We start from the raw sequence: 23,414 nt of genomic DNA, 5'->3' as shown, positions 1-23,414 counted from the left end.
ATGTTCACGCCCTCCTAGTTGGGGAGGTCAATCTTGATTAAAATTCCTGATATAAGGGATGTCTAGGCTTTCCAGAGAGACGAGAACATTCTTCTGCCTCGAGAAGAGACGTTTTAATGAAATGAACTCAAGTGGGGGGCATATGCGCCCACTTATATCCAATTTGCTTTGGTAACTTGATCCAGCTTCCCTTCCGCCTCGCCCTGTTTTGCCCTGAGGAGTAGGAGCTGTCAGCTTCCCTTGTAGAGAGGCAATTTACCAAGCTCGTTGATATTCTCTGGTCTCTTCTTTCCCCTTTAGCCTGGCTTCTCAGATTTCATTTGCAGCCGGTTGGTGGATTGTATTTCTAAGCTTGGATGCCACTGGCCCGGTTGGGGATTATCATCATTTTTATGGTCGTAACAGCTAACATTTACTGAGTACTCACCACCTGCCAGGAATTGTTTCAAGCATTTAACATAAATTAACTCATTTGATCTTCACAACAAACCCTATCAAGTGGACACTACCATCACTCCTGCTTTACAGAGGAGGCAACATTGGCACAGAGAGGTAAAGCAACCCACCCAAGGCCATACAGCTAGAGTAGCAGTCAGAAATGGTCCCTGTTGATCCCTGCCCACCCTGGGATGCATATGCTGTATAATCCTCTCCCTCTGAGTGTGCACAGGACCTGGGAATATGATGGAATAGCACTCCTGTGATTACATTATAAGGCAAAGGCAAAATCATTTTGCAGATGTAATTAAGATCCTTAATCAATCGAGACTGTGTGCTCATCAAAAGGGAAGCTATCCTGGAGGGGCCTGGCCTAATCAGGTATGCATTTTTAAAGAGGGCTTATCGTTTCTCTAAACTCAGACTCTCGTGCTGGCCTGGAAAAAGCCAGCTGCTGTGATTTCTACAGCTACAAGGAAAGGAATTCTACCAGTAACCGCGAGAACTCCAGAGGGGACTTGAGCCCCACAGGGGACCGCGGTTCTGGAGGACACCTGGGTCGCTGCCTGCTGAGTCCCAGAGCAGAGGACCCAGCGTGGCCTGCCCAGCTCCTGAAGCACGAAAACCGTACGCTATTAAACATGCGTTGTTATAAACTGCTAAGGTTGTGGTGATTTGCTATGCAGAACAAACAGAACTAGTGAGGGGCAAGGCCGGGAACAAACCCGCATGGCCTGGCTCTAGAGTTCTCACATGTAAGTTCTTCTCTATTTGCAGCTCTAGATATGGGGCCTGGGTTGGGTGGAAAAAGAGTTACTGAGCAGACGGGTCAGAAGACTCTGGTCTTATGCAGCCAGGGGTGGGGGGAGGGTTCTCATGCTCACCCCATCTACCCAGCACCCGTCATGTTTCAGGAACTACGTGAGGCATAAAGCAGGCACAGAGGCAGCCAGCACGGACTGTAGCATCCAGTGAGGAAGAGGGCACTAACCAAGTAACAAAAAATGATAATAATTACGACAGGTACAGGGCTGTAAAGAAGTCAAGGTGCTAAGGGAATGTGGAACAGGTCCTAGGGAACACCTTGGCCTGTGTCTGAGCAGGGGCCAATCAAACAAAGGTAAGGAAGGGAGGGAAGAGCGCCTAGGCAGAGGGAACAGCATGTGCAAAGGCCCAGCGGTAGGAAAATGCAAGTACGGTGGAGGCACCAAACCAGGTCCTGTGTGGCTGGAAGGGAAAGAGGATCCTGAGATGTGACTGAACAGACAGGGCGGGGGCGGCTCAGGTGAAATGATACTGCTCATTACAGCAGAAACTGACCCTTCTTCCACAAGAGGGATTCAATGTCACATTACCCCAGACAACGTTAGCACATTTCACTGAGCACTGGTGGCCCAGAGTCAAAATTACTGCTTTCTGAGAAGGAAACTAGAAATGCTTTCAGACTCAACAAGCTCTGATAGGCTCATGCCGTGATCCTGGCAGCTGAAAATAGAAGTCTTTCGCCCTCTGCCTTTTCTTCCATCTGAAAACACAGAGATGGCCTGAACATATGTGGTCAGTGGGCTCTGTGAGGTGGGGAGTCACCTGTCAGCATGTGTCAAGCTGGCGATGAGGCCCCTAAAGGAAACACAGGAAGAACGGGACCTTTGGGATTAAGCCAAAGAACCACAGTCTCCTGTCTCCTGACCTCAGGCTTCCTGGCAAATGTCGGGGGCCTGACATACATTGCTCCCCCTGACTCACCGTAACGGGAGCAGCACACATCCCGGGACTCTTAAGAGTCTCGGCAGATGGAGACTTAGAGCCCTGTGCCAGGCAGCCGTGAAGGGCGTCAGGGCATGAGATGGTGGGCGAGGAGGGGTCGTCTCTTGCTGCCGTCACTTGCCAGCTGTGTGACCTAAGGCAGGCTATCGACCTCTCGGAGCCTTGACAGCATCATCTGTCAAATGGAGTTTCTACCTTTCGGGGTTGTGATGATTTAAGCAATGTCTATATAGAAAGCGCCAGAATGGTGCCCGGCACAGAGTGAGCGTGCAAGGAAATGTTAACAGCTACAAACGGTGCTCCTACAATCACCACCACTGCTGTATCACATTATCATCATTATCACCTCCAGCACCACCAGCATCCTATCAAGTACAGAACTGGTTTTATGACTAAGGTTGTAAGCTTTAATCTCCCACGGTCTGAAAATGGAGTTAAGGATGCACTAAATACTCAGGAAGGAGAGAGAAGCCCCCCTCACCCCCCAGATCCCGGGAGTGTTCCATTCTCGGTGGCCATAGCTGTGGCAGAGAATTCAATCCCAAGGTCAAGGAAACACACTGTAATTTTGTCCACCTCACGGGTGCTGTGAACCTGGCATCACTGAGTAATCTGTTGATTGCAGTCTGGTGCCCTAATTGGTCTACCCCAGAGAGAGGACGTGCTGATGTGCTAATGAGAATATTCCTGTAACTGTGTGGCAGTTACAGTTGGAGTTAAATTAATAAATTGGCTTCTCGTTTATTTTTTTTTTTAATCACATGGGAGAGAAGCCCATTCCCTGGGGCGTCTCCAAGGAAATGTTGTATTTGCATCCACAAATACATTTGGACCACTCTCTGGGGGCTACCCCGGCCAGAGATGGTAATTGAGAAAAACACAAAGCGTTTGTGTATGCTTTCACACCCATTTTTTCATTTGCTCTGCCTCGATCTTATAAATTATAAAGCATTACACTTCTCGTTTCTCGGGGGTTCAGTGAATGCTGCTTTTAAGGTTCACATGAATAGACAAAAGTTCTGGTCTTTTCAAAAGAAGTTGTTAGTGACATAATTGTAAGAGGGGGCATTGGTTAGAATGAATTGTACAGAAGGTTTTATGAGGTTTTTAAAAAAGCTTTTCTTATTAAATAACTATAAAACCTCACCCAAATAGCTCAAACTAGCTTGGGAGAACGCCAGTCATAATTAGGGAAAACCTAAAATGCAGACTTTTTTTTTTTAATTTTTTTTTAACGTTTTTATTTATTTTTGAGACAGAGACAGAGAGACACAGCATGAACGGGGGAGAGGCAGAGAGAGAGAAGGAGACACAGAATCGGAAGCAGGCTCCAGGCTCTGAGCCATCAGCCCAGAGCCCGACGCAGGGCTCGAACTCCCGGACAGTGAGATCGTGACCTGAGCTGAAGTCAGACGCTTAACCGACTGAGCCGCCCAGGCGCCCCAGAATTTTTTTTTTTAATTTTTTTTTTTTCAACGTTTTTTATTTATTTTTGGGACAGAGAGAGAGACAGAGCATGAACGGGGGAGGGGCAGAGAGAGAGGGAGACACAGAATCGGAAACAGGCTCCAGGCTCCGAGCCATCAGCCCAGAGCCTGACGCGGGGCTCGAACTCACGGACCGCGAGATCGTGACCTGGCTGAAGTCGGACGCTCAACCGACTGAGCCGCCCAGGCGCCCCAGAATTTTTTTTTTAAATGCACTTTTAATACTTGAAGTCTGCATAGTAAAAAGAACCCACAGCTAATAAAGCGCCTGTGTCTTTCACAAACAGGACTCCGTGAATTAGGTCGGTGTCCTTAAGGAGGGTAGACAGCCCCACTTGCGCAAGCTCGGAGGGGCACGTACCCTCACTGGGCCTCGACGTCTTGACTTGAAAAGAAATCAGCCACCAGGGGAAAGGACTGGATCATCTCCAGGTACCTCCCAGCTCTACCAGACTCGTCTTTTCTAATTATGTTCACACTATTAATTTGCTCCACAAATTCCTTCTTCGTGGCGAAGTTGGAGGAAATGTTACATATTCTAAATTAGCAGGGTTAAAGTTAATGAGCTTTTCCTGTCTTCCAGGTAGATGTGGAGATGAAAATACATAGAGAGAGAGAAAAGGAAAGGAGTCCCACCCACGCTTACTCTGACACAGAATTACAGCCTCACCCGGTCGATTTCTGCTCCCAGGGGCACCTGTTTCATGGAAGCCTGGGAGAGGCAGTTCAGGTGTTTCGCTTTTTTCACCCAGGAAAAGGTTATTTCGGTCGTTTCAAAGGTTTTGTGTGGCTGCTTAGAAGAGCGTGAAGCACAAGAACTACAAAAGCAAAGTCTGATTCTTTACGGGTATTAAAGACAGAATTGTGTCCTCCCCAAATCCATATGCTGAAGCCCTAACCCCACAGACAGGGCCTTTAAGGAGGTCATCAAGTTCAAACGAGGTCATAAGGATGGGGCCCTAATCCATTAGGATTGGTGTCCATAAAAGATCCTTCTCCCTCCATTCTCTCTACTCGCACAGAGAAAAGGCCACATGAGGGCACAGAAAGCTGATGGCTGTCCGCTGGCCGGGAACAGGCCTCACCAGACATTAGCCCGCTAGCATCTCAATCTTGGACTTCCAGCTTCCAGAACCTAGAAAATAAACACCTGCTGTGTAAGCCCGCCACTCTGTGTGGTACCTTATTACGACGAACCTAGCTGACAAACGCACCTAAGGAAAAAGTAGGACAGCACTGGCTGAGATTGAGCACCTGCTCGTGCCAGGCACCGTGCTCAGGATTTTAGGTGTTAATCCCGTTTAATTCTCATACCAGCCAAACGAAGGAGGGGCTATTATTATCCTCATTTTACATGATTATTGGCTTGTTAATCTGTTCATTCATTCCCTCCTTCTTTCATTCCCGTATTTGACAAACATGTGACAAGCACCATTCGTTCTTTCGTTCGTTCATTCATTCATTCATTCATTCATTCATTCATTCGACAAGCATGTCCGAAGCACCACACTTGCGACCTTCTAGAGTAAACCTCTTTGATTCCAAGAAGGCCTATGAAGGACACCGAATATGTTGTCCATGTGGCCCGTATGTGACTCTGAGACCACACGCTTAGCTTAGTCGTGAGTGACTGGAGTGTCTGCCTCTTTGCGTCCCATCTTCCTTGCTGCTACGGCCATTTAATACCTATTGTTCCAAACCACCTCCCTCCTCTTTCTTCTCCTGCCAATTATGCACTGACCCCTTTTCAGACCTCAAAATTGACGTTTGCACATAATGGCTCTGACAATTCCCCTACAATGGAGGCTGAGACTGAGTGCATCTTAACGGGATGAGATGCATAATTGCTTAGCACAATGCTTTTTATTCACTAACCACTCTGTGATTCAGCTCCGCAATTCATTTACCACCCATCTTCCCCCATCAAGGCTTCAGGTTCTCCTTCTCCAGCCGGAGACATTGAGAACGAGCATTGTGCTTCTCTGGAGCCCCCATTCATCACAGTCATTTTGCTCATTTGCAATTTCCAGAATGGAGATCAATTCGCACTACACGGAAGGCATTGTTGCTTGAGAAACATCTCATCGCAGTAAAGGGGAGCTTTGAGAGGCTGGTGCTTTTCTCGTATCCCCAGACAAGATGAATGTAACTGAAATTAAATAAGAATGTAACTGAAAATAAATAAGCCTTTCTTGACCTCATCATGCAACTGCAGACAGGAGAGCTGGGGGCCAACACGCAACATTTTACACCAAGTGCACGTGCATGCTTTATCTACCAGCAGTGGCCTGGACCACGATCGTGCATCAGTGACAAAACGTTAATAACCGCACTAGGCTTGGTCCTGTGGTTTTATACATCGCTCTTGTTGTCCTCGCCGTTGCCTAAGAGAGAGAGGCATGGTTGTTCCCAATTTTAGAGGTGACAGACCTGAGCCCTGAGAGCCCATGTGACGTGCTCAAGAACACTCTTGCGGGTGTGATGAGGCCGGGACTTGAACTGGGCGCTTCTGGCTCTCAGCCGTGTCTAAAGGCCACCTGTGGACCAAACCCAGCCCCATCCGTTCATTTACACATTGTCTACAGCTGCTTTGACACTGCCACGGCATCGCTGAACTGTTACCAGAGACCTACGATAGTCACTATCTAGAAAACATGTGCGGACCTGGTCTAGAACTTAAGGAACCGACTTTGTTTAGCACTTTAGAATGCTCCAGCAGAATGAGACGGCTTTGGGGTGCTCCGGCTCTTAGTATGTGGGGAACCCTGGAATGAGCCCTGATCTAGGACTCAGCTGACCCTGGTTATGGTTGTGGCCACTACTGCTCTTGGTATACAATTACACACCCCACAACGTGCCTGGCACTGTTCTAAGCATTTCATTGCTGCATCTTTCCTTAGTCCTTGGAACAAACTTCTGAGGTATGTCCTATGATTACCCTTACGTGGACAGATGAGGAAACTGAGGCACAGGAAGGTTAAGTAACTTGACTAAGGTCATCCAGCTAGGGCTGGCAGGGCATTGGCTCTAAACCAGCACCACACTCTATGCCTTCCCCTAGCTTAGACTTGAAGTTCAGCCTCGTCTTATTCATGGAGAACTTGCTCTGGGAGACTCACTCAGTACCCTGGGCCTCCTTCTCTTGCATCTAGAGAGCAGGAGTTTCGATGGAGCCAGCCTTTAGCACAATACTCTGAGAACACTTGTGGCACTATAGAACCATGAAGGAAAATCCCCACAAATGTAACACCACGACCTCCAAATATGCATCCAGTCCTTTGATGTACTGACAAAATATAGTGGGAGCACCTCCCATCCACAGGAACCCATCACCAAAAAAAAAAAGCGTGATGGAAATTTCAGGTGGTGTATCTGGTTGTCAAGGAGACGCTTACAAATACAAGGATTTCGCCTCCATCCCGGCCCATGCCCTGGAGGGGTGGGCGCCACAATGAGCCAGTGGCTTGGCCACCAAGGTTGCTGGCTCACAACTTAGATTCATTGCACATTTTCACGGAACTTCACTTTAGGCTCAAAGCCATCTCTTCGTGGAGGCAATCTCACCACCTCCGTCAGCAGTATCCTCACGTTCTACACCCAACAGACCGCTGCGAGATTCCGCTTTCCTGAGGTGACCAACCCAGCACCTTCCAGCACCTTCCAGGTCTCTCGCAAACCCTGGACCGGGGAGCTCATGGACCAGTCTCCTAACGGCCACTGTAACAAAACCCTACAAAGTCGGGCAGCTAAAGACGACACAAATGTATTCTCCTACCCTCTGGAGGGTCCAGGTGCTGGCAGTTCCTTCTAGAGGCCACCTGTTCTCCTTGGCTCATGGCTTGGTCCTCACATCACCCTGACCCTTGCTTCTACCCATCATCACATCTCTATCTATCACCTCCGTTGTGACTACCCTAAACCGATCTACGATAATCTTCCCTACTTAAAATCCTGGACTTAACCACACCTGTCAAGTCCCTTCTTGCCATGTGAAGTAACATACTCACAGACTCTGGGGATTAGGGTATGGACCTCTTTTGTGAGGCTGGTTCTGCCTATCACGGTTTGGGAGGCAAGTAACTCCAGGCTCTAAAAGGCTGTGAATGATTCTGGGTCAAGGGCAAAGTCAAGGACAGCACCAGAGAGGAAGAACAGGTATCTGCTCTGGTTCCCTTAACTCCTGCGGTACACATTCACCTTGGAGACTGGCTTGGCTTTTATTCCCCTAACAGGTCCTTTCCCTAGGTCACGATTAAGGTGTACCCCCCACACTGGTGGCTGTAATCTGTGGCCTTCCCAAGAGCCCACTGTGAAAAAGCCCAGAAGCACTGCAGCCTTCCAAGGTTTGCACCAGGTTTGGACCTTGCTATTGAGCAAGTTAAATTTGAACATCCAAACTGATAAAGATGAGCAGGCTTTTCTTAGGCTCAAGAAAGAAAAGCCTGCGCTGTGCTGTGCTGCACTAATCCGATAACGAATGGCAACAATTTGCCAGGGGCTGTTTTTGGCAAGGCCTTATCTTAACAAGATGTTTATCACTTCTTCCCTGGGACTGAGTTACACCGTGATGGGGTTGGGGGGGGAGAGGGTGGGGGGGAACTTCCTTATCAATAGCAAGGGCTTCCTTTTCCCAGCTCCTGGTTCTTATTTCAAGATTACCTACCCCTGAATCCCAATCATGTTTTCTTTTCAGCAAAAAGAAAATTGCAATGTTATATGCTCTTCTCTAATCAGACAATGAATATACCAACCAACACAATAAGCTCATTTTGCCACTTACTCGAGAAAAATGGCACTTTACTCAGAAGGGGGAAAAATCAGTTCCTTTGGATCCTTCTCATTAAGAAAGGGGTTGGCAAATTATTTCTCCTGTATGATCTCTTAAGATCTCAGTTTCGAAGAGAGCGATGAATCAGCCAATTTTTTGGCACTGGTTAAAGGCATGTTGGAAAAGAAGGCTATTGATTAACATGAGCTTTGGAGATTATCTGTGGATTTCTATTTCGTATTCAATCCCTTTCCCCCAGGACCGTGAATAATTGGATGTCAGCTGCTTCTGAACTCCCCACGTATCTGCCAATTTCTTTAAAAAAGTCACATTTCTTTTCAGACACCAGCTCATTTATCCTGTAAACTGGAGAAAAACCTACTGAGGCTGAGATTCTAAACTAAGATTAACCAGACTAGGAATAAGACCCAATGCAGAGAGCAGAAGGTTGGAGGTACCCTTTGCGAGCCCGTCTAAGTGGTGACAAAACACTTTTGAGGGACATATCCCGAGACAGCCTCCTTATTTCCAAATGTCACTCTAGCAATTTCCCTACAAAATGAGATGGGGCTTTCAGCTGCTGCATCAGAAGTACAAGGCTGCTGCAATGAGGGTGGACGGCTGGGCTCCCTTAGGAGCTAAGGGACCAGCTTTTTCAGATTCACATTTGTCCCTCTGTAAAGATTATAAGCGGTCCCTTCTTCATGGACTTCCAGCTTGCTCTTGAAAAGTGGAACCCAGAATGTTCCACCTGCAAACTCCAAAAGCTTAGGGTGAGTTTATGTAATTCCTTACCCTCAGTGATAAATGGGCTGGAGGGGTGAATTAACCCTTTCCTACAATTCCCTCCATCAGCTACTGCTGGTAAACAGGCCCCTCTAGAAGAGAAGAATGAATTGGGGAGAAAATTACAGATGGTCCCTGTGCCTAGGCCGGGAAGTACTCAAAAAGGAACATCCAAAAGCAGCCTCCCAACTCTTAAATCCATGGGAGTACCTCCCTGCAATTTCCCTGTTTCAGGCATCATCTCTGGCCTGAGCACCCTTGTTCCTGGTTCAAGGATGCTCTGTTGACTCAGGAAGGGGCTGAGTGAGTTTCTGGGAGAGGTCTGGAAGCCAGGAAACAGAGAGAAGCTGCGGGCTCGGGATGCGGGCGCACAGAGCCCCCATCATCCTTCCTCCGGTCACTGCATCCTGTCCTGGAGCTGGGACAGGCAGGACCTCAGGACCCAGCTTCCCCCAGGGGTGCCTGGAGCAGCCGATGTCTTCCCCATATTGAGTTCCAGCCGACCAGCTACCGAGAACAGGCACGGAGCTGGCTCATTTATGAACTCCCCTGGAAGAGGGGCTTTTCACCTGTATCTCAGGACCAGTGAATTAAGAATCAAAGGAGTTCAGGTCACCCACCCAGGCCAAGAGCTCTTACGCCAGCCGCGCCAACGGAGGGGGCCTGCCCCCCGGAGCAGTGGGCTTCGGCATTGGATTGAATCCTGGCTCCGCAACACCTCACCTAGACCAGATGGCTCCGCCCAGTTTACTTTAACCACGGCACCGCCTCTCTGTGCCTCAGTTTCTGCAGCTGCAAACTGAGGAATGATGCATTTGAAGGGCAGTAACAGGTTTGGATAGGAGGAACTGTAAAAGCCACAGGGCAACACAAGCTTTTCTTCAGTCAGTTACTGGGACCCAGATTGTGACGATCATTTGTTTCAAAAGGGAGAACAGTGGGGAGTTTCAAAGAAAATATAAAGGCAAAAAAATGCTCACTGGCACATTTGAGAGCGTCCTGCTGGCGTCCGTCCCAGCACCTGACACAAGGCAACTCCTTAAATTCTCGTAACAGTTCAAAGAGGCAGGTACTGCTGTTATCCCCATTACACGGATAAAGATACTGAAGCACCCAGCGATTAGGAATCAACCCAAGGCTCCTCTGCCAGGAAGTATGGATTTAAACCGAGCCGGCCTGATGGGGAGAACACGGTTTTCACTGCGGTACTATGTGGCCTCTTTAGCTAAAGGTAAATAAATTCTTCCTACTTTCCTGGTGAGGGGATTGAAAGCCCTAGGAGACTGAGATAGTTCCCCAAGATCCTATTGCTAGTAAGTGAAAAAAGGCAGAATTTCAACTTAGAACCTAGGGCTCTAAATTCCATTCTCTTACTACTAAACCATTTGAGATCTGCTGCATTCAGGGCTCAGGGGGTGGGGGAGGATGACATCTGAAAATGTCATTTGGAAATAAGGGCAGCAGGGAGGGTAGGGGGAGTATGCAGAGCTCACGTTGGGTTCCTCCTTCTTGTTTCTTAACAAAGTGAGGTCAGGAACAGCCCAATCCATGAAGAGAACAAACTTGAACTCTGGCCACCCAAGGGAGCCCAGCGTACCTCCGAAGCCTGCAAATCCCCTTTGCCCCAGGGTCACGGCATCCAGGAAGGCCGGAGCTGCCTTCTAAAAGCACTGCAGTGGCCTTCGCTCCCAGGGCACTTGGCTCGAAGCCACATTTCTTTCCCCCCTGAGTTGAGCCCATCAGGGATATTTAATGCATCCAGAGGAACTGCAAGGCTGGCCATCAAGCTAGCCTACGGCGGGACTCTGGGTCCCGGCCACTGACAAGCACTCCATGCCACATAAACACAGCTTTATTTTCTAAGTTTTCCGAAAGCAAAAGCGTGCCAGGCTCTGGGAGAGATAAGGACCTCTTCTGGCTTCCCCGCCTCCAAAACGCATGCACCTGTCCCTTGCTATCTAATCCACCTTGTTATCAATGCTTCTTCTGGGAGCCTCAGGATGGGGCCGTTTGCTCAAGAGCCTTCCTCAGTTGCATTCAGCAGACCAAGGCTCTGCATTTCTAGCAAGTTCCTGGGTGATGCCAACACTGCTGGTCCAAGGACCGGTCTTCGATAGTAAAAGCCCAGAGCAGTGGTTCTCAGACGTGGCTGCACGCTGGAATCAACAGGGAGGCTTTTACAAAGCACTGGCGCCCCAGAAACGCGGATTCAGTGAGTTGAAGGTGTGGCCTGAGCATCGGGATTTTTAAAATTTCCTCTTTTGATTCTAAAGTGCAGCCCAGGCTGAGAACCCCAGCTCTAACAGATGGAATTCCCTCGTAACAGGGAGAAGATGATCTAGCTCTACGGAGCTCTGTCTTCCAAGTGACCTGAACTTGGACTTGCTCATTTGTCCCCAGGGATCATTTGCTCCTTTCTGGCTTTCGTGCCTGAATAACAATCACAGCAACAAACAGCAAACAGTTACACTGGCCTCGCTCAGGGCCGGGCACCCTTCCAAGCACTTCACATGTCTGGATTCATTTAATCTTCACAAGAACCCTATGACGTGGGCGCCAGTATTATCCTCACTTTGCAGGTGAGGAAACAGGCACAGAGAAGGTGAAGAAGCTTTTCCAAGTCACGTAGCTGGCAGGTGGTGGCCCCGGGACTGCAGCCCACGTGGGCTACTTCCCAGGCCCGTGCTCTTGACCACTTCTAGGCTGTGTGGCCTCAGACACTCCCCTTTGTCTCAGAACTTTTCCCCAAACACTGGGACAGGACGTGAGGCCTGGATCCAAGCAAGCACTGAACTTGCCCACCTCTTGAGAACAAAGCTCTGCATTGGCAGGATGTTATTACACCCATGGATGTATCTGTGGATGTTCCTGCAGGGAACATGCTGGAGACGGAACAGACGGTCAGAGCCATTTCTCCAATACTCAAAATGACTGCCAGACTGCATATTGGCTCTTTTGTGGCTTTAAAACCCCTGATTTAAGATGAGGAAAAAAGAAATGCTGCAAAAAGCCGGTTTAGGCAGCACCAGAGTCTGCCCGGGCGTCACACCCCTGTGGTAAGTTCCAGAACGGCCAGCTTCTTTCCAGGGCTGCCCAACACCTGCCAAGGCTGGGACACCGCCGACCTGGCAGTGCCTCCCAGTGTGGTAATGCGGATATCAAAGAGTGGAAGATCAGCTGGAGGCCCTGGAGCTGCAGACCTTTCTAGAAGTCCTTTCTACAAGGAGCGACAGAGGAACCTGTGTTTTGGCAAATCCTTGGCCTGCCTGTCCCAACTAGAGGGGCGTGGGTGGGGCTGCCCGAACAAACAACCAGAAGTTGGGCAAGAGGCACGGACCAGATTCTTCCTCACGGCTCTCAGAAGGAGCCGGCCCTACCAACACCTTAACCTGGGACCTCTGGCCTCCAGCACCGTGAGACATGAAGTTTCTGTTCTGGAAGCCGCCCGGTCTATGGCAGCCGAGCAAGCTACCTGAGTGGGAACACAAGGGGACGGGAATTTTAGTTCCCCTTCATTCAGCGCACATTTGCTGAGTTCCTGTTTGTACCACATGCCGTGGAAGAAGGAGGGAAGAAAGAAACAGGGCTGGATGTGGACTAAGTATTGAGGGAGGGTGAGGTCTGGCTGAAGCAATCCCCCCACCCCACCCCTGTATCCTTTCAGTCTCCTTCAAGCACCCGAGCCCTGCATCCATTGTCTCCCACCTCCCACGCTGACACATGCTGGCTTCCAGGCTGCTTTTCTAAGCATCAGCCCTGCCACAGTCCTCGCACTTTATACCGTCAGGAAAAATGTGTTCAGGGGAGACCTAGGCGTCGGCTTAGCTTGGAGATGTATTTCTGGACCAGATATCACTGGGCCTCATGAGACCTCCTGCTCTGATGGTTGAAGCCCTGATCACCTTCTCAGCATGAATGTCCACACCAGACTTGCCCAAGGCACGGGCGGGCAGCTCCCTTCACTGCCGAAACACCTGCTGAGCCCCTCTCTTTGGCAGCTGGCAGGAGATAGCCACTGGGTGAACAAGACACAGCCCCTACCATCAAGGAGCTCAAGGCCCGTAACATCATTTCAGATGCATGGGATATGTGAATCACGATTATTCCTGATGGGCAGCACCATTCTAGAAGGACATTTAACCTGAGCTTGGAGAGAAAAAAAAAACCAGGGAGAGCTAGCTTCCTGAAAGAGGTTTCATCTCAGCTTGAAAAGAAAGAAAAGAAAAGAAAAGAAAAGAAAAAGAAAAGAAAAGAAAAGAAAAGAAAAGAAAAGAAAAGAAATCAGCATTGATTGAACAGCTTGCCACGAGTCCAGAACTTTCTCTGTACTTTCTGATTTAATCTTTGATAACTGAACTGTTGGTATTTTGTTCCTTCTTTACAAAGTCTCCAGGGCTGGAAAGGCTTCAACTGTTTGCCTGCGATTTCACGGTAATTAGTGGTGAAGACGGGGCGGAGACCTTGCTCCCCACCAGATCTGCAGGCCAACTTCACTTTCGGGAAGAGAGGAGGATGGGGATGGGGGGCAGGTGGTATCGCCCACCCCCACCCAGGTCTCTCCTACAGAGAATCTGAGAACAAGCCAGGGCTTAGTTTCAGCCCTACGCATCCGACACGGTTCAAATCCAATTGGCTGAGAAGCTACCTGAGTTGTGTCATTTACAGAAAAATCACATTATGTAGAGGCCTCCTATAATTGGGGGTAATTTAGGAAATAACTTTCCGAAAATGGCAGATTTTACAGCTGTGTTACCATCTGGAAATTGCCGGGGGTCATTTTGCCACTCGGATGCCCTTCTCTGGTGGAAATGGGCCAGACTGTACTCACACAGACTGACACAGAAGAACCCCATTAGGGCACGGAGCTCACGCTCTAGATTTGAATATATTGGGTCAAATTAGGCTCTCTGAAACAGAGCAACTGCCTCTAAATGCAGGCCGAGTGAAATGCGGATGAAGCCATTCGCTCAGCAGCATCACATTTACAGCGCACAGAGAGGGGGATCCTATTTCATAGCTATTATTACTGAAGCACCTCGCCAGGGACTGGGGGATGATCAACATTAGCGGAGGAGGTCTCTAAACTTAACGGCTGTATCCGCCGCGTTCCGTGGGCTGACTGTCCAGGCACACACACTCACGCACATGTCACATCCACGCGCGGAAGCACCCACGGCCTCATCAGTCACTACACCCGGCTTCTTAATAACAGAGTCAACCAGCCACAGTCGTCAAACTTTTTAGGAAGTGCTCACCATGAACAGCTAGTAGCTTCCGGGCAAGAGGAAATCGTCTGTCTTACTGTTTTTCAACAAAATTCCAAGTGTACATCTGCAAAGTCTCTGAGCCTGCAGCACAGGGGCCCAGCGTGGCCCAGACCCCCTAAGAAAAGTCCCAGGTCGCCTAATTCAACTCGGCCCGCTGTTGGCTACTGATGAACACCAACTCTTTCTCGGTACTGTCTTAGGTGCTTGGTATACATGATTTTGAATCTCATAAACTTGAAAGACTGTATTGTGCTATTTTACGGATAAAGAAACCAATGCTGGGAGGCCAATGCTGGGAGGCCAACCTGGGCTGGGATCCCCCAGTTCCTTCACGCAACCCATTCTCTCCTCTGACCCAAATCGTGTCTGACTCTAGAGTCCCCATCTGTCCTGGCTTGACTGGAAATCTGACCTGGGCGCCTTCCCCGGTTCAAAACTAATGGAGCCACCGGCCATGGTGAAGGAGGCGGCTCGCTGTCCCTGGTGTTTGCAACAGGCTCGCTCGTCTATTGTAATTTGCAATTAATAATGAAGCATTCTCCCAAGCCCTGTGTGCAAGATCAAGTTCACGTAATAGTTCATCTTTGCCAGCCAGCTGCCGTTCTGCTAGACTGACAGTAAGTAATATCTTTGCATAAGGAGCCAGTCCACAACTAAATCAATTAATCCCTCTTTGGCTGGTAGACAGCTGTTGGGTCAAAACAAGATAATTAGATGGACTCGTCATTTACCAGGTGGTTGGTAATGAAGGGATTAATTGCCCAGAGTTGGCGGCTGTACGATGTCTGTTCTTTCTTGCCTTCTCCAGTGTGTCTGACCATTATTAGCACCAGTCTTAACCAACAGTGTGGAGGGCAGAGAGCCTCTCCCGTTGGCTCCTTCACTGGGAAGCCAACACTGGGGCTGCTCCTTCTGAAGGGCCCATCCGATGCCCGGCACGGAACAAGTCTGCGTTCTCCTCCTTACGGGGTCCAGAGCCGAGTGGCTCGAGTGTCCCTTACACAGGGTCCTCCCAAGTCCCTGCCTGGGGGCCCCGCCTCCTGGGTTTGTCCACCCGGCGCGGGGTCTCCAACACTCGGGGCCTCGACTCACCAACCTGCCAATGGAGCACGAGGGCATGTGATCTCCGTGAGGCTGAGTGCTGAGCACGGACACAGGGCCTTTGCAACAAACGACAGGGAGCCACCTCGGTGCGGAGGCTCTGAAGCGCTTTTCCCGGAACGGGCTATAGGAGAATCAGAGAATCGAAGAGTTTTGAACTGGAGGGACCGCTATGGGCCTGCCACTCCAGTGCTTCTGAACTCTGCAGCCCGTCAGAATCACCGGGAACTCTGAAGACCACCGATGCCCCAGCCCTATCCCGGACCCACAGGTAAAATCAGAATGTCTGGGTGAGGCCTGGGCACCGGCCATTTCGTCAAAACTCCCTGAGCGGTCCTGACGTGCAGCCAGGGCTGAGAACCCCAGAACCAGCCCATTTTGTAGACGAGGCCGTGCTCTGCCTCAGAGGAGCCCGCGGTTCACAAGCGGCTTGACTCGGAAGCCGCAGCCGGCTGGTCGGTCGTACACGATCTCCTGTGGGCTCCTTGGGACCAGCCATCCTACTGGCGGGTGAAGACTACACCCACCACCCGGGTGGGCAAGCCTCATCCAGCCGGCACCACGCTGCCCTTCCCGCCTTCTCTCAACCGGCTCCCAGCAGCTCCTCACTCCAGCTGCAAACCCCTCACCGTTCTCTGAATGTGCCACAGACGGGCCCTCCTGGGGCCCCCACTCCTGCTGTTCCTCCTCTCTGTGATGCTGCCCTCTTCTCTGTCGGGTGAAGTCTGACACGTCTTCAAAGACCTAGTTCAACCGCCACCCCCTCTACAAAGCCTCCCACTTGCCCCGTACTTTGAAGGGTTGATGACTCACTTCTGATTCTCCCATAACTGAAAAGCTTCTATCGTACAGCACGTATCATGTCTGTTACCTCCGTGCCTCTCCTCCCCATGTCCTTTCGCTCTGTTCACCCCATACACGTGTGCAGAAGAAACAGTGTTGGGCAAGCGTTGCTGAGAAAGCTATTCAGGTGGGTGCTAGAACAGCTCCCCCTCCCGACCCCCTGGGATAATTCAAGCTTTTATCAATCTAAACTTAAAGACCCCAACTTCCCAATCTCTCCCATGGCAGAGCTCCTGAGGGCGATTCCTGCTTAGCCTGGCTCCGGCCCAGAGACAAAGGCCTCTCCAAATATCAGGTTCAGGAAGCAAAAAACAAAACTTCAGTTGTTTATTGGAAATCTACTATGCCTTCCATAGCACCCACAAGCCTTGGCCCCCAACTTTGGGACTTTTACAGCTGTCCTGAGCACACCCATCTCAGCTTGGGTCACTAAGAAAGGGAACCTCAAGGAAGCATTTTTTCCACCTGGAAAAGAGAACGTGAGAGGCTCTCATCCTCCCACAATCTCGCTAGGTCAGATGGGCCTGGCCCTACCCTATTTAGGGGCTTTGTGACCTTGGCAAATTGCTCAGTCAACTGAATCTCAGTTAACTTATCTGAAAAATGGGGTTCAACCTAGAAACAACGAGATATGTATGGAAATGCCTCGAATAGTGTAGTGCAGTATAGTGAACGTGGATGATACTTTCAATGAATAGTAACTTTTCTTCCTTTCTGCCTCCCCTCCCGCCTTCTCTCCCTCTTTCCATCCTTTGTCCTGGAGCCTACCTTATAGAGAGGTAAATTCACTTTAGCACACTGAAGACTGGATGCACAAGGGGCCATCAAACAACACAGAACTCAGGAGTGGCCTCAGGGATCTTGCCAACGCCTGGCATCCCCGGAAGCTTTTTTCCCCTCTTCCTGTTAGATCCTTTTTTCCTCAAGCAGTTCACCCAGAACCCAGCTGGATCCCTCACACACGGACTGGCCCTCACACAGCCTTAGGAATGCCCGCAGACAGTTGCATCTGGTGCATTCCTGCAAGCCTTCTAGACTCTGTGTTTACGAATTCCTGGTCAGCCCCTGGGCTGCGCATCTGTCTTCTCGGAACGTGGTAATCACAGAGCGAGGATAAAGGCTAAAGAAAGCACCGGGCAGGGCAGGGCCGAACCACATGAGTGCTGCTGTGAACATCTCAGGGAGACCGCGAGAGGACCAGGAGGTGGGCGAGGCAGAAGGGACAGGCTGTCTCACTCCCGCTGGCATTTGGGGGCAATTATGCCCTATTAATGGCTGACCACTTAGCTCTGCCCTGCGATGTGAGCTGAGCCGGGCCGGCCCACAGATGTGCTCGGCCCACAAATATGCAGTTGGCAACTCCTGAACTTTCAGTGACTTCACGCCAGCTGATCTGATCAGCAATTACATTTTATTTTGGGGCCAGGGAGACAGCACAGACCAGGAAAATTATAAGACATCAGAGTGCAGTTTTGCTAAGAATATCAACTTTTTTTTTTAACCAATTGTTGTTTTAACGGTTAGGGATTTGGGAGGCACTAAAATAAGAAAACCCTGGACACGACAAATCAGATGATGGCCAATTTTCCCAAGGGCGCCTTTAAGTCTTTGTCCCATAAAAATCTGGGTGTGATCCTGCTGTTGTTTTAGAGGGGAGATGGGGCAATTCCTGCCAAGGGAACTTTGCTGGCGACAGTGACTGGAGCGTGGAGATAAATGGATTTGTGCTTCATCCTGGGTTTAAATCTTTACTCGGCTTCTTGCTAGCTGTGACCCTCTGCAAGTTGTAGAACCTTCTTGGCCTCAGCTCTCCCATACGTGAAATGGAGGTGTTATGCCTAGTTTGGGGTTTATTATGAACATTTGATGAGATGTTGATAAGCATCTACATACCATCTGGTCCACGGCACCGATACATGTAACTAAGATGCTGCCTTCTTACTACAACCCTGGTTTCCCATCTACAATGAACGGTTCCTGTTTTCACCATCATCTAGCAAACCCAAATAACCAGGCGGCATAAAACGGGGGAAAAGGCATCTCCAGGAGCAGTTTGGTTTCTAGCAACTTCAGGGTTTGTCATCTGCCTCCGTGATAATATCAGTCCAGGCTTAGTGGCTTCAACAGCTTGACTGGTGGGGAAACGCGAGAAGCCACGACCATGCCCAATCGGGTGCAAAGTTTGTAAATGTCTTGTGGACACGGAACTAACCTCATCGGGGGCGCCTGCTCCCTCCTCTCAACGCCCCGCCCACAGCAGCCCAAAGGATCAACAAGACAGTGTCTCCGAGAAGCGCCCCTGACTGTATTTGCGTGGGAATGGAACATAATTGCAGCTTGTAAAGGAAACCAGCCTAAGAAAAAACATCCCGGGTAACATCCCGAGGAAACGGGGAGATCTTCCTGCAGGGACATTTTCCTGGTTGTCAGAGAAGGGGGCCAGACAGCTTGCCCACGACATTCCTGCTGGAGGTGACTCACCCACCTCCAGCCTCGAGCATGGTTCCCAGGGCGGCCTCTCCAACCCCATCTTCCCTCCCAGGCCCTAGGCTACCGCTAAATGAGCTTCTCACCCAGACAATACTCAAAACACCACCAGAAGGAAGAGATGACCTCCACCCAGGAAGGTTATCTCTCCTTTGGTGGGTTGACAAAGGGACTAAGCAGGGTCTCCTGTTCCAGTCAACTCGAGCCAACCCTGGGGTAACTAGAGGAACCAGCTATGGAAGGCTAACCACATATGCCCAGCTCACCCTTTTGTGCCCAGCACCTGGCACTTACAATGGTGGGTGAAGAAATGAATGAGGGAACGAGTGAATGAATCCAGGAAGGAACAAACTCCAAAGGAGGCACAGAGCAAAATATATCCTCTCATGCAAACCTGCAAGGCAGGTACTCTTAGCACCATGTTATAAACGAGAGAAAGCAACTTCAGAGGGGCCAAGTGTCTTGCCCACACTCACGTAGCTAGGAAATGAATAAACCAGGCTTTGGACCCACGTCTGACTCTGAAGTCAAGCCTTCCAGTATGGAAACCACCCTCACGACCAGGATAATGATGAATGATGTTTACATAGCCTCTGACACAGCAGGGTTATTTCGGCCTCCCAACATTCCAGAGAAATGGACTCATCACGTACTCGAGCTGCACAACCAGTTGGAGGTGAGGTAGGGATTTGAACCTAGACTTTGATTTTCTCATTCGCAGATATTTGGGGGCACATTCTATAGGTCAGGCCCTGTGTTAGGGGCTGGGGATACAACAGGACACAGCATAGACCCGGTCCACGCGCTTCCTGTCCAGAGGGGTGTCTGCTTCAGAAATAAGCTCTTCCCACGACACCATATGCTGCCCATAGAAATTTCCTCAGGAAAATAGCGGTGTTTCAGCAGTTGTATTTTGAAAGGGAAAAGGATCTGAGAACAGAGCCTGTCGACAAAAAGATAGGAATGGTCTGCATCTCAGCAGCGTGTGCTGTTTTCAACATGGATTTCCAGAATTCCTATCCTTTGTCGAGGCCGATTCCGCCTCTTCCTAAGGACAGGTGTGTGAACATGCCAGGAGACTTGCCTATAATAATCAGATTATCTGGGCACCAAACAACACCCAAATATCAAATTCCCTGCTAAGTCACCAGGGAGCCCATTAAGGAAGCCTCAGGCAATCTGAGTTTGCAATGACCTAGCTAATCCAGCCTCTTAATAGTAGAACTCCAAAGCCTCGGGGCTGACGGGGGAGTGAATTCGCCTGGTTAGGCCACCCGTGATGTACAAACTCGGGAGTCCATTTTTCCAGAAGGGAGTGCAAGTGAGAGACAAGGAAGATGTGTGGGATCACAAAGTGCCCTTTGCAAGACTTCAGGGATTTCAGTACCTTTGAGGCCCAGGTATTATCTTCCTCTATCAAGCACCTCAGTCCACAGAAATACCGAATTAAGAATTTGATGCAAAATAAAGCACAGAGGCTATGGCTAAAGCAGTGCATTTTTTTTCTTTTTTAACAGCAATCAAAGGTCAGATCATAGGCCACTAGTTGTTTACTATTTCCTGGCATCAATTGCTAATTAACGTTCCCAAAAGAGAACCAGCCTTATGGTCTCCACATCAAGACCCACACACCACGGAGGCCATCGCCATGGCGACCAGACCTCCTCCCTTTGCTCCTAGCTTTCCACGAGACACACTTCCTGGGGTGGAGCTTATTTTGCTCACAGAAAAACTCTTCATGATCAAACTCAATTTATCATGAGGTGACTTAACAAAAAGCACCCCCACAAAATTGAATCTTGGTAAACTGGTGCAGTGAGGTGGAATTCTTGGGGGCATCTTGGACTTCAATAAACCGGCGTGGGAGCAGGGTGGCAGGTTCGTCCACGCGTGAACTTTCTTTGGGGGTGCTAAGGGAGAGACCGCCCAGCCCCTGCGGCTCTACAGTTTCAGAGTCCCGTCGCTGGCACCTGTGACTGTCGAGAATCTCTAACCTGAGCAGGTCTGTCTGAAAGCTCAGTCCAGCACTACACCAGGGCATTTCTGGAATTCTGAATCCTTCTTGCTAGAACTTCAGAGCCATTATACAGAGAAAGGGTGACCAAGAAAGCAACCACCGAAGCTAAAATGCCAGGCAGTAGAAGGAAGTTTCAAATCCCTCAAGAACCAAATTTTGAAGTTTATCGTTCTCCCTCCCCCTCTCACCACCTCCCCTCCAGAGATCGACGCACGGAGACCAAATCGAACAAGCGAGAAAGTTTCCAGGGCTTACCTGGGTTGGGTTGTAGAGCTCCTGCAGGGGGCTTCGAGACCCCTTACGGCAGCAGATGTCCACACCAAAGGGGTTCCTCCGCATGACTGAGGAAAGAAAGTGAAGGCTCATCAGAAATGAGCAACAAAGGCTTGTCTGACAAAGAAAAAGGCACAGAGGTGGGGGAAGAAGAAGCAGGTAGGAAAGGAGGACAGAGAACCAGTTTCTGGCAAAGCTGTTGTTCCTTTATCCAAAGGCATGTCTGCCCCAGTATCCAGGCACCTCTCCACACCCAGAGGACATAAATAATGCTCAACATTTCTTCCCAGCAAGTTTTTAAGAAAAGAGGACAGGCCTCTAAAACTCCCTATAATGAAGCTACTTACAAAAGGCAGCATAAAGTTGTTACAAGACAGTTCCAGCCAGCAGCACCAGGCTTGGTAGATTTCAAATTCCACAGCCTTCTCCCTCAATGACCCATTACAGCCTCTTATTCCTGGTCCCCGAGCACCTGGCCCTGGTCTCCTGCGCAGGCTGCAGCGCCTTCCCCCGGAGGGCTCTTCCCACGGGCTAAGTCAGACGCCCGGTCACCCCAAAGCCTCTTGTAAATTAGATTATCTTTAATGAAAGTAGCAGGTCGAGGAAGAAAGGACACGGGTTTATGGTTCTAAACAGAGGTGGACTTAAAATTAATCAAAGAGGCAGAATTAAAAGAACTCCTCAAAAACCAATGGCACTGAGGACACCACGACCCATTTCTTTTTAAGATTTCATTTTTAAGTAACCTCTACACGAACGTGGGGCTCCAACTCCCAACCCCGAGGTCAAGAGTCACGCGCTCCGCCGACTGAACCGGCCAGGCGCCCGCCCCAAGAACTAATTTTCAGGGGAAAAGAACTTTCTTTTTTCATTCTTCCTGTTCCGGGCAGTCTCTCGCAGAGTGTAACACCTAGTCACCTGTTGATAATTATTTGTTGAAGGGAGGGCGGCGTGGGGGAGGGAGGAACGAATGAATGAGCAAACGACCGTTTTCTTCTCCTGCAGGAGGCAATTTTCTTTGTGGAACGACATGGCTGGGGCATGGGAAGGACCAGGAAAGCGGACCCATCCACAAGCCTAAAGAAGTCACCGCTGTGTGCAGCAGCGAAGTGGGCTGCATGATGTTCCCGGGAGCAGGCAGCCTGGATGGGTAGCCGATTACTTCTGGGAGTTCTCCAGGTGAATCCACTCTTTCTCAGGCACCTCTTGGACTTTGAGCCACGTGGACACCCTCAGCACAAACCATCGACTCCAGGAAAACGGAAGCTGCATTTTCTGTCCCCTTCTCCTTTACCCCCTTCCTAGAGCGGGGTCAGCAAACTCTTCCCGTAAAGGGCAGGCAGTGCCTCAGCATTGCGCCAGCCGCAGGCAACACACAAGGGGCGGGCGCGGCTGCGTGTCAACGCCCCTCCATTTATGGAGGCCGAAGCCTGAATTCCCGGTAATTTTCACGTGTCAGGAAGTATTATTCTTCTTTTGATGTTTTTTTCAACCGTGTCACAGAAACAGGCGCTGGGCTGGCTCCGGCCCGCGGGCTGCAGTTTGCTGACCTCTGCCCTGGAGAAAGGTCCCAGGTATCGCTGGGGTCCGTGGAACCAGCCCCCCAACGCTCCCCGAGCCCCACGGCCCTCTCCGGGGAGGCGATCTGCGGGCTAGTGTCCATACATAAAAGCTGTTAGGATTTGACTGGGCTGTGCGGGGCAAACACTGCCTCTTTGTTCCTCCACGGCTGCCTCGACAAGAAGGGGGAAAAAAAAATCCACGTTGTGTTTTTCTTTAATTTATTGCTTCATTTTTCATTTCCACCCCAAACGAGGTAAACTGTTAAATGCACGCAAGTTGCCCTCGGTGCACAATGACATAGCAACACTTTGGAAGAGAAAAAACAGCCATAAAACTTGTAAAATTATGCTCACGCCGTGCGAGATTAAACTCTCCCCATGGCGGCAGACAGGCTCACCGAGACTGGGGCTGCAGACCGCCGCGGTGAGAACCCCACCGTGGAGTCCATTAAAAGTCAGCTTTTATGGGGGGCAGTATTATTTAATTGGTTTATTTTTCTAATACAAGGCCTTTAAAACGCTTTGACCGTGTGGGGCCCGCAACACGGGCCCTTTCCCAAGGCCGTCTGTCCTCGGGGCCTCCTCCAGCCCTGGCCATGCGGGCTTTGTTGGACGCCC

The 23,414-nt window shown here is 49.9% G+C and overlaps 1 protein-coding gene across 7 annotated transcripts in view; it reads right to left on the bottom strand.

The window, feature by feature from the left end:
* The window catches only part of CHST11 (carbohydrate sulfotransferase 11), a 262,006-nt gene that overhangs the window by 115,465 nt on the left and 123,127 nt on the right, over positions 1 to 23,414 (bottom strand). For 5 of the 7 annotated variants that reach the window (XM_042993066.1, XM_042993070.1, XM_042993068.1 and 2 more), the window contains 2 exons: positions 21,217 to 21,302; positions 15,610 to 15,738 (listed from right to left, as the gene is read on the bottom strand). In XM_042993066.1, coding sequence (XP_042849000.1) covers positions 15,610 to 15,738; positions 21,217 to 21,302 — 215 coding nt within the window. The remainder of the gene's footprint in view (positions 1 to 15,609; positions 15,739 to 21,216; positions 21,303 to 23,414) is intronic. The other 2 variants (XM_007096465.3, XM_007096466.3) reach the window with 1 other exon arrangement.

Source organism: Panthera tigris, chromosome B4 (assembly GCF_018350195.1).
Source record: "Panthera tigris isolate Pti1 chromosome B4, P.tigris_Pti1_mat1.1, whole genome shotgun sequence".
Classification (NCBI taxonomy): domain Eukaryota; kingdom Metazoa; phylum Chordata; class Mammalia; order Carnivora; family Felidae; genus Panthera; species Panthera tigris.
This window is presented reverse-complemented; position numbering and strand designations above follow the sequence as displayed.